Here is a 20,093-nt window from a genome sequence, read left to right on the forward strand (position 1 = left end):
TGTTCACTGCTCTGTGTGTGTGCACTTTGGATGGGTTAAATGCAGAGCACGAATTTTGTGTATGGGTCACCATACTTGGCTGTATGTCACTTCACTTTGATGAATTTTAATTGAAATAAAATGTTAATTCAATAAGGACCTGAATTTAAAGATAAATATCAGTGTCTTATAAGTTCTTAAAGGGAGATTCACCCAAAAATGAAAATTGTCATCATTTATTTAACATCATGTCATTCCAAACCTGTATGAATTTCTTTCTTCTGTGTAACAAAGTATGAGAAATTCAATAAATTGTTGTCTAAACAGTAGAAATCAAGGGTTACCAAAATGGTTTGGTAACATTCTACAAAATCTTCTTTTGTGTTCAACAGAAGAAAGTTGTTATTAACAAAAACATGAGGGTGAGGAAATTATGACAGAGTTTATTAGCAATAACGTTCCAGTAGTCAAGCTCAAAATCAATGCTTTACTGTCAAGTGCTTTTCAATATGACAAAAATGCATTATCATTTCTGTCCTGATTTATGTAGTAATTTATTTAACTTCAATTGAAGGCCCTATGACCCATCAAAACATTCAAGGGGAATTTTGGGCCGGATTGGCTTGTTTTGCCCAGGGCCAAATTTCCAACACCTGTCCATCCAAGTGAAAAGAATTTAAACGTTCACACGCAGCATCGCTCATCAGTGTCACTTCCAAAAGAGTGGACCAATCAGAAGACCACAGAGGCGGGCAAGCACTGCGAGCTTTTGTTCACAGTAGCAAGTAGCATGGCGACTCTTTTTTGATGGCAACATTTTTGCACTGCGCTTTAAAAAAACATATATATTCCTGAGTGCTGTATCTTGCATTTTTTGTGTGAATGGCCCCTTACGGTGTTACTAGTTGATTGCTTCTTGATATCTTGAATTAGAGGTTTTCAGCCCACAAAACATTTGAGAGACTAAAAAATAAAAATAAAGAGTTTTCTAATTAATATTTTAAAAACACACTCTCAGAAAAAATGGTACTTTCAATACTTCAGGGACTAAATTGCAATATGTACCTTTAAGGTACTAATACATACAATTTAGGGGTTAAAATACAAAGATGCACCTTTTCTCTTTGGTACCTTTTTTTCTAAGTGTAGGCTGCCAAAATTACATGAATTTAAGATTAAATACTGAAAATTGCAAATGCAATAATCAGCACTGTTTTCAGAAAGGTTTCTTGAGCATCACATCAGCATATAAGAATGATTTCAGAAGGAAGGATCATGTGAGCATTTCTTTCAAAAACAGAGAAAAAAAACTTTGAAGGGAAGTCTATATGTTAAAAAGTAAATATCTGCTGTATTTTGCTAATGTTGTGCTGTGCTCTTTTTATCCCAAAATATATTTTAAAGGTAATGTTTTATTCACCCTTGAAATGTCAAATGAGGTGTATCCGTAATTAGGCTGATGGTCGTTGCTGAACTAATGTTCTGACTGAATGAGCAGCCAGTGCGCAGCTCTGCAGGAGGTAGATGAAGGAAACACACCGGCATGTTTTACAATATGGCAAGAGCTGACAGCTGAAGCGGTCATACTGCAGAACATACATGATTCGATCACACTGGGCAGTCAGTGAGCCAAACATTGTCTTTGCCTTGTGCTCTGCAATTGTTCTGCCAGGAAATCCCCCAAAAATCAACAACTCTGATAACATTCGTAGAGTAATGGATCCGAGGGCATGTGTTGGAGCAGGGTGATATTTCACCTTAGAGAGCGATAATTCCTGATGGAGCAGAAGTGCAGCCAGTGATATGCCTTTATCTCACCGCTCAAATTTTCTAAATATCATTATTTCACACAAAACAGCAATGAGCACAACTAACCCATGCAAGCGAGAGGCCTTGTACAGACTTCCACCCCACCCATAGCCAACAGGAAACACAGCGCTGGGGGGAAACAAAGCTATTTTGGGACAATGCAACTCTCGACCCCCTGTGCCTTCCGATATTAGCTGCCTATTGTGGTGGTATAATGATCTCTTCACTACAGCTGCAGGAATGACTCACGCTCAAGCCTATCCGATACCTCCCCAAACGAGGCCTACATTAACTTCCTGTTCCCTATAGGACCGGGCACCACGCAGTACGGCGCTGTTTATCTGTTCTTTGATAGCAGCAGGGAATCAGGGCATCCCTCTCGGTCGTACTGTACCTGCTGATGCTTCTCAAATTCCAGTTTGATGGGAGACTTGATGCAGTTGCAGGTGTCGTGGTACGTCTGTTTGAGAGCCAGGTCCATCAGGTGTTTGTGATAGGCTCCCGCCACATTTCCACAGATGAAGATGATGATGTTAGCCAGGATCTATAAAGACACATAAAACAGGTTTCGTGAGAGGTATAGAGATACTGCCAAAACAATACATTATATAGATACAGTGCATTCAGAAAGTATTCAGACCCCCTGATACTACAATTGTTTCAATTATTTTCTTTTTCTCAATCTACTAACTCCATAACTCACACTGAATATTTATGTAAATGTGACATTTCAGGGTTTTATTTTTTTCAATAATTTATAGACATTTTTAAAATTCTGTTTTCAATTTGTCATTATGACGTACAGAGTGTAGATTGATGAGAAAATAAATATATTTAAATGTATATATATATATATATATATATATATATATATATATATATAAAATTAAAGAAATTAATACTTTTATTCAACAGACACATTCAATTAATAATACATTGATCAAAAGTGACAGTAAATACTTTTTATATTGTTACAAAAGATTTGTATTTCAAATAAATGTTTTTCTTTTGAACTTTCGATTCATCAAAGAATCTTAAAAAATATATCAAAGTTTCCTCAAAAATGTTAAATAATATTAAATAAACTGTTTTCAATATTAATAACATTGATAATGATTTCTGAAGCATGATGTGATACTGCAGACTGGATTTATGATGCTGAAAATTTTATTCAGCTTTGCATCACAGGAATAAATTAAATGTAGGCTATATATTACCCATACACACACACACATTTTTTCAATTTTTTTTGCAGTTGATTTATGATAGATAGTTTATGATATACACTTTTCCACTTAATACTATATATCATAGGTTGACCAGAAAAGGTGACCACAATAACATTTCTCTGCAAAATGATCACATAATGTGAACTGTAATCATATTGTGTCAAATATGTTATTTTTTAATTAAATAATTGTACAAAATTTATATATTACAGTGATAAAAGGAGAGATGTGATAAATTTGTAATGAAAATAAATAATATAACAATGCAATAAATCCTGAAATTATATCTTAAAATATGTTTTTTTAAAGCAAAATACAATTATGTATATTGTAAAATACAATTTTATATAATACACATTAAAAAATTTTTTATTTCAGAGTGAAATTTAGTGAGATTAAACCTTAATTAATAACAAAATTGAAAAAACCTTAATTACAAGCAAGTGTTTATAAATTATCAGACTGATAATGGATATGTTAAATATTTAGTGCTAAATGAATGTGGAGACTCAGTGTGCAATCAATACAGCATTGGTATACAGTATAAAACAAGTAATACAAGCACTAAATTGCCTGGTAGGTACAGGAAGACATTAGTGCCAGACCACAGACACTTCAGGAAAATATGCACAGCAAGCCAAATGGCTTTTGACTGAGTTTCAAATGGCAGAGGTAAGTGCATTAGTGAAAGATGGAAGCAGTATAAGGATCCAGAGAGGGATGTGCCTCTACACTGATTCAAGAGATATTGATCTGCAGGAAAAGGGAATTCAGCAGCCCATGAAAAGCTTTCAGCAGCCTCGTGCATTATGTCAGACAAAGCAAATATCAACGCAGTACTGAATACGGTGCTATATCTTTCACAAATGGAGAGCAGGATGTGTTAAATAATTGGGTTTAATTGCAATAAATGAAACTAGACACAATTGTGTAGACACAATAAGGCATGAACAATGACAAACCATACAATAATGAAGATTTGACTCATGAATATTGGTGCATGCATGGAATGAAAGAAGACTGTCAAGAAGAAATAGTTTAAATAGATTTTTAAATTTAAATAATTAATGTAAATAATAATTAATGTATGTAAATTAGTTTTTTTGCCATCATGTAAATATAAAAGTTAATTATAATTGTATAAGTTAAATAAATAAATAAATAAGAATCAGGTTTCATTTTAAAAGTAATATTTAATTTTGGCTTAATATAAATATATCTTTTAATTTTATTAAATCATTTTATGAGCAAAAATATAAAGAAATAATCAAACAAATACATAAATACATTTAAAACAGTTTTCTTTTTCAAGTAAAATTTAACCTCGGCTTGATTTAAATATACAATGCAATCGGAAAGTATTCAATTGCCAGTTAATTGCCAAATTATGAAAGACTTGAAGCTAGAAATTGGTGCCAAAGGTGTTTTAACAAAGTTGTGTACATGTGATTATTATAATTTTTTTATATATATATCCATTTGCAATACATAACGTGTAAACATGTTACTAGTTAGACTTTTTCCAAAGACTTTTTCAAAACTATAATTCCTGACTAAATGTATAATCAAGTGAAATATTATGAAGTTTCAATAACAATATACAATACTATACCATTCAAAAGCTTGATGTAAATAATATAAATGTAACAAATAAAGATAACTGTAAAAAATGTAACAAACAATGCTGTTCTTTCAATTTATCCCCCCTAAAAAACTGAAAACAATATTCTCAGCTCTTTTCAACATTAGTAATAATAATAATAATAATACATGTTTTTGTAGAAAATCTGATTGTTAAATGGATTTCTGAAGGATTGTGTGACTGGAGTCACACGATGCAAAATGATGCAAAAAATTCAGTTTGAAAGTCAGCTTTGATTGTTCCTAATAAACTGTTTAACTGCTCCCGCAAGTGGATATTAAATTATGTTGTGGGATAATTAAATATATTCTTAATAAACTACAAACATAAAATTATATAGATTTATCACATCCTCACAGTAACTCATCCCTCTCAGACACATAGCTGACTGAAAAACTCATTATGCAGCTCATTATGCAGATTATTATGCAGCTCATTATGCGAGCCTTTGTCTTCTCAGGTGTAAATCACAATGATATTCATGATAGTTTACGCCTACTCGCATATGACTTTTACCAACAAAAAGTGTCTTAGAAAATTTAAACCAATATATTGTTTTCTGTGAGTGAGTAAACAAGACGATTTTCACATAATTTAGAAAGAAAAAAAAAAATAGGCTACAAGCTCCAGTTCTCAATAGTCCCGGGAACCAATGTTATGTATGTGTTTTATGGCCTTATTCAAGTGATTTAACATTTTTAGTTTTTCACTAACCACGCATAACATTTTTTTTCTCAAAAACACAATCATGTACGTATACATGCTGCTCACATATTATTTTAACCAAGTTTGTGCTGATTACAGTGCGTGTAGACTTTAGCCATTTAGATGTGTATAAGCAACTGAAAAAAGCACAAATGTATGACAAAACTTCTCCAGGCCCCAAAAATATTCTTAGACTCCAGAGGGTTAATATGTTTGCAGATTTCAAACAAACTTCTTTCATGTTGTCATTATGGGATATTGTTTGTGGAATTTTTGAATTTTTAGAATTTTGAATATTGCAGTATTATAATTTTGGAATAAGGCTGTAACATAACATAATGTGAAAAAAGTGAAGTGCTCAGAATACTTTCTGCATGCACTGTATAATTTCATTATATTTTATAATTCAAATAAATGAATAAATATACAAACAAACAAATAAATATAAAAGGCTTCTATTTTAAGTAAAATGCATTCTTGGCGTAATGTAAATGTATAATTTAATTATATTTAAAAATTCTAATAAAATAATAAAAATATAAAGTAATAAACAAACAAATAAATATATAACTTTTTTTAATTAAGTCATGATCTTAGCTTGATGTAAATAATTATTTTTTTTATTTAAATAAATGAATACAAAATAATTTCAAAACAGGTTTCATTTTGAGTAAAATGTAATTTTGGCATGATGTAAATATATAATTTAATCATATTTTTATAATTTAAATAAATAACAAATCACAGATTTTTTTTTGGAAAGATACTTTCTAAGTACAATAAAATGTCATTTATAATGTCATACTGTATTTCTTATTTTTTTTATTTTTATGAAGTTTAATTCAGACAGGTCCTTGACAATTCACCAACATAGTAAACGAGTTTAAATCAACACTATTCGATCATAAATATGAATTTAGGGTATGGTAGCTTGTGATGTTGTGGAGAAAACCACAAAAAATTATTATAGTAAAAATGTATTTATTTATAATTTTAAGCAATTAGTGTATTTTTGCATGTAATAAGTAATTTGTAATCAACAGTATACCAGAAATGCTGTCAATAAACCATAACTTGCATCTGAGCTCTGATCATGTCTTCAATTTGCCCCTTTTAAAATATGTGGTCGGTCTCGTCTGAGCCTCTTTCAGACTCATCAGATTTGCAGCTTCTGTGGCAGCCTCCAAACACACATCTGAGTTGAGCGGCGGAGTAAGAACAGACGGACTTGTTAAGGTTCACCCCAGACTGTGCAAAGGCCTCTGTCACTTTAATTAGACTACAACCTCCTGCTAATATCACTCAATGACATTATTAGCAGATTAAACATCAGACAATTACACAACACTCTTCACAGTCAACAAAGAGCTCCTCAACGACCCCTCAGCATCTTAAGGTGCATTGTTTGGCTTCCAGAAATTGATCAAGACCAATCGAACATTAATTAAGGAGAAGTGCTGTTTGCCTTGAAACTCTGTCTGGATGTGTCTGTGCTGAGGACAGCTGTGTTGGTATCAATGAACGACTTCAACAGAAACAGAAACAGCTTTTAAACAGCCAATATAATGTAGTATTACATAATGACTGATTGCATATGGCATAGATGTATATTTCTCAATTAGATCTGGTTTATCAGTTTGATTGGTTGATAGTGATTATAACATCATAAATAAAGAGCTGGTTAAAGCTTGTGTTTTCTCTCACTCCAACTTGGGTTTCTCTCAGCAGTGGGTGAAAAATGAATATATGCCATATGAAATGAGCACGAAGGGGAAATTGCTGCACTTACGTAACGTATTTTAAAAAGGATTTTAAGATTTGTGTTCCTCGCTGACTAACATTGGAAATATTGGTGCTTTTTCAGCGATAGACGCTTTTGGACTAAAGACAACTCTTAAGACGCTCTAATTTAATTTCTGCACAATAATGTTCAGCCATATATGCACATATATACAGGAGTTGTTTTCTCTCAAGTAAAAACAATTTGCACCGGTCTAATTTCCGCCACATCTCAAATTATTTATTTTATTGAGTTTAATAGCATTGGATTATTGATATTATAATTTTATAATAATTTTTCAATTTTGGGGGGGGGGATAATTGACTGGCTTCATTATCAGACTAGAGCTTAATTTTTTCCAAATGACAATTCCTCCCAAAATAAACAAACAAACATACAACATATTAAACTAGATTTTTTTCTTCGCAAAGATGAATTAAGTTGACCATTTCCCCCAAACTACTTCTCTCTCTCTCTCTCTCTCTCTCTCTTCAAGCATGTGCTATTTAAGGGCTGCTCCACCTGCATGAGACACACCTGTATCTCACTGGGAGAGTTTTATAGGACAGATCCTTCGAGAGCGGCATTAATAAGTCATTCTTCTGGCTGTAATCACTGAGCGAGGAGGAAGAGGCCAGACATTAAAGTAAACGAGCACAGAGCGGGGTCTGCAGGGAACCATAGCTTAATTACAAAACACTGGCATCTGACATCATCTCTGCAACTCTGACCCAGACAGATGTGACCCTGTTGTCAACTTTGTTATTTTTTTAGCCTCTGATTAACACGAGACCTTCGACTGCCGAGAACGTCAGCGGAAGTGACGTCCAAAGCCCATAAAGCTTCTATTAAACAAGTTATGACCCGCAGCTCTGGAGAGCACCTGACATAAAGAGGTCGTAACGCCTGTAATGAGAGCGAGGAAGGCTTGATTAACCGCCAGTGCTGAATGTGAAGGGTCGTTAAGGTTGGTTTTAATGAAGCTCTCCTACTGTTGGAGGACTGACCGCGTTGAAAGTGTTTACAGAACCTTAAAGCGGATTATTTTCAAGGCTTTAAATTGGACTGGACAACAGCTTATAATAACAATCTACGCACTTCCTCTACTGGGTTCTTGAACGTAATGCTGCTGCCTCTCGAACACAATCTGACAGCCAGTATTTTTGTGTTCCTGTGGACCATGTGACTAGAGTGTTTCCTTGGTTACATGCGCTGTGTCTGAAAAACATATCCGCTTGAGATCTGCTTAGGAAAAAAAAAAAAAAAAAAAAAAGGTTCTGGAAAATCGATAGAAAGGTAGGCATGAATTATTATTTAAGAGTTATGTAAGACTCTTTAGTACAGCAAACGGAACAAAAAGCAGAGCACTGAAGTGCAGTCATTGTACCTGTCAACGTAAAATAAATATAAAAGGCTTCTATTATAAGTTACATTTATTATTGGCTTAATGTTAATATATAATTAAAGCTTCAAAATAGGCTTCATTTTGAGTAAAATGTAATTTAAGCATGATGTAAATATATCAATGAATTATATTTTTATCATTTAAATAAATATAAAATGAAAGAGTTTATATTTTCTAAGCACAATTAAATCATTTTATTTAATTAAAAAATGGTTTAAAATTACAAATCAGGATTTCCTAAAGACATACATCTAGTAATAAGAAGTGATAAAAGGCAGTTGAAAATGTTTTATAAAGTTCACACACTAAATGCGCAACATTTTATGTTTTACAAATAAAATGAAATATCTAATTTATTTTCGGCACTTCAGGAATATTTTCCTCAAATTCTGAGCTTAGGCATTTTTCAGACCTCAGACAGACTTGCACACTTACTTTCTGTCGCATACAAACACTCTCAAGCCCAGTCCCAAGTGGCACACTTCACATGCACTTGTACTCTTGCAGACCTACATTGGCTACCTTGTGCACGTGATCGTTAAGTCCACAAGACTGTAGTGTGTCCCATTCGTTGTTTTAGTTTTCAGAAGGATGTGCTCTTCTGCTAAGCCCACACTGGGGCGAGCCCGCGGCAGACTTCTAACCGACATACAAAGTGGCATTACGTCACAAAAGTGTGGAGTAAACAAGTGTTTAGGGAGCGATTTGGCACAGGGCCTCAAGTGGCCAGTAAGTTTTAGTTTGTGTTTTGCTGACTCTTCTTCATCCATTGATATTAGGTTTTATACTGACACCTAGTGGCATGGAGGCATTAGGTTTGTTTGCTAACTGCTGCCGCTTCACAACAAAGTCGTTCAAACTTTGTTTCATTCCTTTTCATGTATGTTTTTCCATTTCACTTGACTTCTTGTTCTGAAATTTTATTAGTCCACTTAGGGCTGGGTGATATATCTAACGATATGATCATGCGCATATAGTCAGTAAATCTCCTGCTTTCAAATGGTGCAACATTTAATAGACAGAGCCGCAGATCACTGACAAGCTACGCAATATCGCGTTCATTATCACCTTCATTATATAATCCAATATATATCTTCTGCCAATTCTCCAGCCTAATGCTACAGTGTTTAAAAAGAAGAAGATCAGGACCAATACCCGGGTTTCCATCCAAAGTTGTGAAATTAACTTATGCACGAAATTTGGAATATTGCTCAGAACAAGCACCGTTTTCCATCCAACGAGTCAAAAAGAACAAAATTATCACTTCTTGATAAAATGGCACTATGCATCATTAAGGAAAGTAGGAGAGGGTACTGAATTTAATAATTTCCTATATAAATACTTGCACCTCAGCACAAGCAGACGAAACGCGGCTAAAATGAATGCGGCTATCGCTTTCGCAGGTGGATGCTGCTGTTTGGGAATGCAGTCGTTTAACAGTTCTGTGAGGCAATTATACAAAAATACTTTGATGACGGACATCGCTCTGGCATTTCAGAATGACTGTAACATAATTTTAGATGCTGTGGAACAAGATCGGTCCACTGGTTACTCAGGATTTACCATCCCATAGCGCAAAGTCACATGACTTTTTTGATGCGCTTGGAGAAATCTATTCGCAAAATGCATTTCCATCTCCGATTATTCGCATTAACCCTTTTTGCAAAAGTCAAAAACCACTTCAAGCGACATAAAAACATTTTTGCGAATTAAGGCATTTTTATCAGCATTTCCATCACTCGATTCTGATGCAATACTTCAAAATGTGCATAAAAGCAGGGTGATAGAAACCCAGCTTATGACACAGATCTGAAACAGCAAACCTTCTGGAATAACACTGGATGGAGAAATGTTGCCTGTAATTTCTGAAAGGAAATGTGTCATTTATGTGGGAAGGCCATATGATGAACAAAACTGCCAGGCTGACAGTGGAGGATTATGGGAAGTGTGCCCTCCCATGACAGCAAAGCCATATAGGTCATGGTGAAACACCCTCACCCCTGACAACCCCTGCATGAAAACAGAGTAGAAACATCCTTCCACATTCACTCGCTCTCTCTGACTCACATTCTCAAACACATTCTCGTGTCTCAGGCAACTTTTTACAGTACAAACTCTTTGGTCTCTTTATGCCATTCTGGTGCTCAAAGACTGTCACCGTTTATTCTTAGATACTAGCTGTTCCTTTCTCAGCCCACACAATGTGAGTGAAAAAAATCAACTGGAATGACACACACACACACACACACACACACACACACACACTCTTACCTGCCAGACGAGGGCTTCCATGTGGTCGGTAGCGTTCGAGAGCCAGATGCTGAGCACTAATGTGTGGGAGGATGAAGTGAGGACACTAGCGATGACAGCATCCCTCATGGAGAACGGCAGCATGGTGTACACCACAAACACAATAAACAGGAAAAACGACACCTGCAAACAGAGTTAACATTGGAGTGTCATTTAACATCTACAGCTCAAAACATAGGATCAGGATAGATGCTGAAATACACTGCATGACTTTGCCCAGATTTTCCCCCTGATTTACAGGTTAGACAAGTTGACGCTTTTTGCTGAAAGTCAAAGTCAGTCTGCAAATTTGAGTTGACAGATTTCAATGAAAATCACCTAGTGTAAGATGGTCACAGACTTTATTTTTTAGCATCAGGCTATGATTCCATCCAGTTGGAGGATATCAAACGTATCGGATATTTTTACAATGCATATTGCTTATATTTGTGATTCCTCTTGTAGCATTAAGGTACGTGTTCCTGGATGGGTTTGTTGGGTTTTGTGAAGACTTGAAACCTGGTAATGTGTGATCCTCTGTCAGTTAAGTGGCTAATAAATTAAATACACTGATAGACCATTAGAGTAATTTGTATTGTGTTATATTTGTTTTCTAAATTTTCCTAATGGCTATAAAATTACTTGTTTATATAATACACTTTTTTTCATTTCCATTTTCATCACAGAATAAGACAGAAAATATATTTTAGAGTTTTTATAGGCTATTGTAATAAATTCTTCGAGCTCGGTATTTAGCCTGGACCCAGAGCACTTCTCCCCATGCTAGGGAAGGAACGGGGCTGATGGTGAGGAGTCAGGGTGGTGGAGGGATGCTGGAAGACTGCAGAGAGAATGAAGGTAAGAAATTTTAGGTTATTTACAGAGGTTCTCTCTCGAGCTGACAGGACAGATCATGTAATTGCTGATGTTGAATTGGCTGGGTTAATCATATGTATCATAATCAACTTGCTCCTCCTGAACTTTGTTAATAAAACATCATGTGTCGTCTTCACGTTTTTTATTCAGTTTAGTTGGAGCGATTGCTAGATACCTTTGCCAATATTATGGATTTCCTGGCATGTTATCACTTCTATGAGTCCGTTTTTCTATGAGTCCGTTCGAGTATGGATGAAACACACTGAGAGTGTTAAGAACAAAATCATAATGTTCACATCGCCTCATTTTGGATTTGAATAAAACGTCAGGGCATGCATAGACTATATTTTCTTTTTTATTTGAGATCTAGATTTAATCACAATGGTCCCTGAAAACACACTTGACTGAAAAAGTATTATACTGTACATCCATGGATGCTGCCTAGTGTTTAAATCAGAATTTTCAGATTTTTTTATTCATATTTAAGCACATGCATATATAAAACAACACAATTAGACATTAAACAGCATATAAATAAATCTCTCCATCTATGCTTTGTATTTATCAACAGTGCATATGCACAGATGTGTGCGTAATGAGTGCATAAGAACAGTTTCACACAAAGAGTGGGATCTACCAACTTGTACTTACAGTATACGTAAAAATGTGTGTAAATATAAGCACACCTCTGAGCATGCTTACACAGAGAATATAGTGGTAGAATAGCGACACTACACATACAAAGCATTTAAGGGTGTCACAGTTTGCATTAAGCAATTGACATATGTCCTGTGTTTCCTTTAATTATAAAACATTCAATTTATCACTTGTCTTTAAACAGACAAGTTGTGTAACTGGTGTCAAACCCTATAAAAGACAGCTATGACAAATGTTTGTCTCAGACTGTGCAATGGCTTATGTTGCATTATTGGAAGTCTTGGCAAACAATACGCTCCGTGGAGAACGCATTTTCAAAGACCCCACTGAGAGTGAGAGCACAGAATGACTTCTCAGTCATTAAGGCTTGATTTCGGTGAGGACACATACATTAACGTGATTTACACATACATTCACGTGATTTATAAAGGGAGGTGTTGTCACCATATATGGTTCATTGGAGATGTTTCTGAATGCAAGTGAACAAGCATGGTACTTATGCATATGTAGTATTTAGTAGTTCTGGACTGTTCTGTGTCATGTTTTGCCCCTGTTTCTGTTTTTTCTTATTTGTTCACGTTTCTCTCCTTATTTGGTTTGATTATTCATCCCATGCACCTCTGTTTCCCCAATCATCCCCTGTATTTAAGTTCCAGTCTGTGCAGTCTGTCTCTGTCGGGTCTATTTGTTTCTACCTGTGTTTGCCCAGCTCCTTTTGTGGATTATCCTGTGTTTTTGTCATTAATGACTTTGAATTCTATCCCATGGTTCCTACATTCTTTCCACAGCAGTGTAATGTGACAGTTCCTGGGGCCATTCCATTTTTATAAAAATGAGAAAAAAATGCAGGTAAAAAGTTAAGTGGGAAAAAGTAGTTGCAAATGTTTTCGAAGATAAACCCACTCGTCTCTGCGGCAATAAAATGGCAACACTTTTTACTGCATGTCGTGCATGATTTGGAGGGAAATTAAACACTAAAATGACATTATGTTTAATTCCTGTAGGAAAATTGTAGGTTTAGGGATTTGTTTGGCTATTTGTGACTTTGAAATTAGCTTAAATTAACATTGAGTCACCACATGTGACGTTTTCATAACGATTCAAGACAAGCACTTCAAAAGTGAACTGATGCCATGATGAAACACGGGTCGTGAGTGTTTGTTTGCTTGCCTTCGCCTACAGTGCTGAGAGAGTGAAAGGCTCTCAATCAATACTGACAATTTGATATGTTTGTGCACAAAGGCCTTTATTACAGGAGAGTTTCACAATTCATGCTGAGGTGGACTGGAGCTCATTATGACACTGACAGCCTCACAAACGCCAACCACCCCTAAATAATCAACCACTCAAATTTATGAATCAGCATCAATAACAGACTCAAAAATTCAAATCATCTATGTATATATTTTGGGCTTACACATTATGTGTGTAATATATTTGCGCTCCGGCTCGGCTGTCCAATATAGTATACATTTTTAACAAGATTTTTATATAATAACTTTTTCAGCCTGCAACCTTGCGTAACAGCCTGTTTACAAAACCAGTCTTGCTGCACAAAATGTGCTGCTCAAACTGTTCATACTGAAATGATCAGGGACATTGTTAAAAATAAACTTCAGCCACTTTTTCCATACACTGGGATCCTTCGGGATAATATAAAGAGAGCCTGGAGATACACGCAGCCAGAGGAAGCACAAGGTTTGGCAAACTTTCCCCACATTTCACCGGTATCATTGGTTTATGTGGTGTTTAGGAAAAATATGATCTATCCTGCTTTCATCTTGTTACCTCAGGTTTTTGATCATCCAGTAGGCCTTATTGATGTAATAAACGTGGGCGCTCTGAGCTCATGCATTCATCATCACAAAGTTACGTAAATTCAGTTTAGTAAATGCACTTTTTTGACTGGAAAGATAGATAAGTTCTGAAAGTTTCAGTGTACATCAAGCTCTTTTATCTCAAAAGATAAAGGCATTTGTCTGAAATTTGACTTGCAACTTTTACTAGAGGTGAAGAATGCTCTGCTAAATTGAATGAAGGTGAAAAGTGAATATTAATATTGTTTTTTAAAGAAAAACAGAACATTATGTTACAGTTTTATTTTTTATGTATTATTTGAGTCATTGTTAACTAACTATTAAAGTAAACAAACTTAATTAGCTGCTTATTAATAGTTAGTAAGGTAGTTTTTAAGTTAAGTTAAGGGGTAGGGTATTAAGGCATTTAAAATATGTTCATGCACAATAAGGTATTGATATGTGCTTTATAAATACCAATAAAAAGCCAATATGCTAGTAATATGCATGCTATAAGCAACTAGTTAATAGTGAGAATCGGTCCTTAAAATAAAGTATTACCATTATAGTATAGTTACTTAGTTGTTGTTAATAAACTTTTAAGACTTCTGAAATAACATCTGTTATCACTGGCTAACTTGTGTGCTAACATATTTCATGCTGACATTTATCACGGTAGCGAAGCTGCTAAATAACGAATAGGTATTAATATTCAGGAACGCTGCTAAGGGGGAAAGCAATAAATGGTACACGAGGGTCAGAAAACCTGGTGATGCCGCTGCCCACATTTACACACATTTAAGGGGTAGTTCAACCCTTCTTTCTTCAGTTTCTTTCTTCTGTTGAAGACAAAAGAAGAACTTTGAAGAATGTGGTAGTTGATGATAGCCATTGACTCCCAAAGTCATTTTGTCCATACTATGGAAGTCAATGGCTACAGTCAACTTTTTAAATACTTTTCTTCTTTTGCCAACACTCATGTTTTTCAAAAGAACAATACAAAAATCAGGTTTGCACAATATGTCCCCTTTAAATAATCTGTGGTCTTATAGTTAGTGCCAAACTGCAGGTTTCATCAGGTTTTTAACGCTTCAACGATGTAATGCGCTCATAAATATTCCAAAACGTATGTTTTATATATATTTTACACTGAGTGCTGTTTGTGTGTGTGTGTGTGTGTGTGTGTTTGTGTGAGCGAGGGCTCAATATAGCACTGGAGGAATGGCAGATAGGGCACTGGACGGCAGCAAAGCCTAATGGATTTCTGGCTTGGTCACAGAGCACACACACACACACACACACACACACACTCTGCCAAAAAACAAACAGATTGCAGGGCAGAGATTTTTCTTGAGCTTTATCGATCGCCATTTCCACTCTGTCCGGCGCAGAAGAGGATCAGAGAAACCATCAGGAATGGTTACATTTGGCTTATGAAAGAGAGAATCCCCTAGCAGACAGAACGCTCCGCTGGGCTCCAGGCCGAGGGACGTCTCACACTTTCACCTCGGACTGGACAGATAGCTTGTGTTTTCACTAAAGTTTTGAAGTGTCGGGGTTCAGCCTCAGTTCCATGCATGCTTAAAGTACTGGTCTACTGGCTACCAGGATTGAGACTGGCAGTTCATTTAGTGGTCTTATTCTACATCAGACCAGGTTATTTGGCACTCAATCCTAAATATTTTGCCTTTGTATGACCTCTGGTTCCTAGTACATACATGGGAACTAGACTCATGAAGAAATCAAGCATGATACAGCATTAAACTGATAGATCAAGTGAACATACAGTTAGTTAGGTCCATATATATTTGGACACTGACACAATTTTCATAATTACGACTCTGTATGCCACCAGAGTAGAATTAAAAATAAAAAGATGAAATTGAAGTGCAGACTTTAAGCTTTTATTCAAAGTGATTGAACAAAATATAACCTAAAATGCTTAGGAATTACAAAGTTTTTTATACACAGTCCCCCCATTTTCAGGGGCTCAAATGTAACTGGACGGATAAATGTAATCATACATAAAATGTTCATTTGTAATATTTTGTTGAGAATCCTTTCCAGGCAATCACTGCCTTAAATCTGAAACTCATGGACATCACCAGAGACTGGGTTTCCTCCTTTGTGATGCTTTGCCAGGCCTTTAATGCAGCTGACTTCAGTTATTGTGTGTTTGTGGGTCCTTCTGCCTTTAGTTTTGTCTTCAGAAAGTGAAATGCATGCTCAGTTGGGTTGAAATCTTGAGATTGACTTGGCCACTGCATAATAATCCACGTTTTATACCTTAAAAAACTCTTAGGTTGCTTGTATGTTTTGGGTCAACGTCCATTTGCCGCATTTGCTGAATCTGGGCAGACAGTAGCTATATTCCTATACAGAATTAATCCGGCTGCTTGTGTCTTCTGAGACTTCATCAATAAACACCAGTAACCCAGTGTAAATGGAAGTCATGCATTCTCATGCTCACACATTGCTCCACCATGTTTCAAAGATGATGTTATATGCTTCGGATCATGAGCTGTTCCAAGCCTTCTCCATATTTTTTTTCTTCCCGTCTTCTTCCCGTCAGGCTGATCTTAATTTCAGCTGTCTAAAGAATGCTTTTCCAGAAGTGATGTGGCTTTTTTTTTTCTTGTTTGTGCCTTGTGGTGAACCCTCTGTATTTGCTCTGGTGAAGTCTTCTCTTGATCGTAGACTTTGACCGTGAAACACCTACCGCCTGGAGAGTGTTCTTCTCTTGGCTGGATGTTGTGAAAGGGTTTTTCTTTACTATGGAAAGGATTCTTTGATCATCCATCAATGTTATCCTCCATGGACGTTGAGGCCTTTTCATGTTGCTGAGCTCACTATAGTGAACACCAAACTGTTAATTTGTTCCTGCTATCTCTCTGGTGGATTTTTGTTTTGTTTTTGAAGCCTAACAATTGTCTGTTTCACTTGTGTGGAAAGCTTCTTTGACCACATGATTTGGGTTCACGGTAACAGCTTCCAAATGCAAATGGCACACTTAATCAACTCCAGACCTTCTACTTGCTTAATTGATGTAGAAATAACAAAGGAATATCCTACATCTGTCTACGAAACAGCTTGAGTCAATTGTCCAATTACTCCTGGTCCCCTGGAAAAGGGGGGAGGTGTAACTCCTCAATCTTTCCTCTAATTTTGAAGACAATACCTTCAAATTAAAGCTCAGATTGTGCACTTTAACCCATATTCATTAACTGTAACTTGAATCTGTTTTGGTCAGCAGTTAAAATAATAAAAAATGTGCCTGTGTCTAAATATATATGGACCAAACAGTTAAAAGGAGTGAATAAATATTTTATGGAGGAATAAATGCTGTAATCAACAAATATTCAAACGAATATGGATATATTTCTAATTCATTTAACAGCACTTTGTAACAAAGTTTTCAAAATCCTTATACTTATTTCCAAATTCAGATTGGATTTTAAATGCCAGATTTTTGGTGTGGACTTTTGGATGTCACTGTATCTTTCCATATGGCTCCATTTTTTTTAGCCAGTCTTTGTGATCATGACTTGTTGGGCTGAGAACAAATAGAGTCACAGCTGGTTTGAGATCTGTGAAACTCTCTGATCTCATTTGGAGCGGTTTGCCGGTATTAATCAGTTTTGAATTATCATAGGCATGCAGTAGCTGCCAATGGGATTTGCATTGAGGTTTTGACTGTACGTCACAGATTTCTCATTTGCACTAGATGGAAAAAATGCTCAGCTGCCCAACTCAAAGCCAGGAATCCTAATATCATTAATCCAGTCTGATGCTATTTTAAAATATTAACAAGTCTAATTATAATTTAGCTCATTATTAATATGTCCCTGTAGAGAATCTGATTATTTAAGTTGATAAAAGATTGTATAATCATCTGGTGTGTCCAAATCTTTAAATACATTTTCAGCTGAACTATTCCAGGACTGAGGTTATTATAATTAACTAAGACCTCGTGACATGACATTTTCACTGTCCCACGAGATCAAAATGAATATAATCAATGTTGTTGTTATTTAAAATAGTGTAAATTATCAAAACATTTCTTAGTCTTACATAGAACTGTTGTTTAAAAAGCTGCAATGTTACTTGATTTTGATGAGAATACCTTCAAATTAAAGCTCAGATTGTGAACTGTCAAAATTATCCTGAACTGTCTTAAGCATGGTTCAGTAAATTACAACTTTTATATAAAAAACAAACAAACAAACAAACAAAAAAACCTTCCAAATGTTTATAAATACCTCCGACATGACTGTACACGTGTCTATTTTAGTAAATGGCAATAATATTTTTATCTATATATTTCTGAAATTGAAGGACCCCATTTGTGGTGGTGTTACTAAAGCCCCCTATCGAGCTCATGACATGTGCACGTGGTCAATTTTTCTCTCAGAATTGTTCAAATGTTTACCTTTTTTGGAAACATTACAGAAGTGTTACGTTTTGTTGTCCTTTAGTGTGATTTTTTTAAATCAAAAACTGCATGTTAAACCATATAATCACTTGAAATTATACAAATGTGCCTTACAAATGGCTAATGACAGGTAAGCTCAGAATAGCAAGGATAGAAAAAGGATGAAACATCCTTTGGTGTGACAGAAAATGTCCACCGGTGTGACGCATGCACTATCACACCACAGGAAATAAATTGTCACACCACAGCACAAGGCCCCTTAAAAAAAAACATTTAAAATAATTAAATAAGATTAGTTTAACTCCTTTTTATTATTTTTGATAATTTTCAGTGTTCTTAAATGCAATTAAATCATTAATTAAACTATTTTCTGATGTTTTTGCAGAAAACATGCACTGTAATAAAGTATCATGAAAATAAGTATAAAATGTGATACTTTGTTTTTGAAACAGAAAAAATTGAGGGAGAGAAATAACTGGAAGAGAGAGTACATATACAGAAAATGAACAGTGATCCACAGAAAAGAGGAGATCTTAAGAGAACAATGCAGAAAGTAAGCAGAATCAAAATGATGCCTTAAAAAGAGTAGCCATATGCTATATATAAAAAAATAATAATAACAAAAAAAATTCACACCTTTATGATTGTAGCTTGAATATCAATCATATTTAGCTGTGCCGTACATGGACCAGGGGGCCAGAAGAGATTCAGTAATATACTGATTGACTAAGAGACTGACTCTTGTTGGTGAAAATGATTTTGTTTTGTTTAAAATCGTGATATTGCTTATATCAACAATTAACTTTCTTTCTCCTTTGACATGTCCAAAATTAAATAGAAATACTTTAATAACGTCTCTGTTATGTTTGTAACACTGGTTCCCTGAAAGAGGGAATGGAGACGTTACGTCAGTGACTGACGAATTTGGATCTCGCTAGAAAGATGAATCACCTTTGAGTGTTAACAAAACAAGCCAATGAATGTTGCACGCAAGATTTCCATCAAGCACCCCGACCAGCAGCGTGGGTTTATAAGGAGAGCGCGAGCAGTCGCACATTCAGTTTTTCGTTGAGGAGCCGAGATGGTGAGTCTCGGCTGTACAGCAGTGATACAGCAACTGTGGTGATGGAACGTAACATCTCCATTCCCTCCTTCAGGGAACAAGGGTTACATACGTAACCGAGACGTTCCCTTCCAGTCAGTCATGTTCAATGTTACGTCAGTGACTGACGAATTGGGATCCGTATGGAAAGTGCCACTATTGCTGACCCCCTCCAGTGCCCTGCGAAAGCCGGCAAGTCCCCCCACAGCAGTTGGGGCAGAGGAACTTAGGAAGAGGAATCTGCCACTGCTGTTCTGTACAGTGAGAATTGGATAACACTGGGAAAGCGTACCCAAGTAGGGGAATGCTATGGAACCACATCCTGCGAATTGGAAGTAACATGTGGAAATTAAACATATGGACTGGCCATAGGGCAGTGCTACATATGGAAG

General features: G+C 35.6%; 1 protein-coding gene across 1 annotated transcript in view; it reads right to left on the bottom strand.

Moving 5' to 3' along the window:
- Positions 1-20,093, bottom strand: part of adcy2b (adenylate cyclase 2b (brain)) — a 74,112-nt gene that overhangs the window by 31,371 nt on the left and 22,648 nt on the right. Inside the window, exons 3-4 of the mRNA XM_026289094.1 lie at positions 10,821-10,982; positions 2,183-2,332 (exon numbers count right to left, since the gene is read on the bottom strand). Of these exons, the coding sequence (XP_026144879.1) occupies positions 2,183-2,332; positions 10,821-10,982 (312 nt within the window). The remainder of the gene's footprint in view (positions 1-2,182; positions 2,333-10,820; positions 10,983-20,093) is intronic.

This window comes from Carassius auratus, chromosome 19 (genome assembly GCF_003368295.1).
Source record: "Carassius auratus strain Wakin chromosome 19, ASM336829v1, whole genome shotgun sequence".
Lineage (NCBI taxonomy): Eukaryota > Metazoa > Chordata > Actinopteri > Cypriniformes > Cyprinidae > Carassius > Carassius auratus.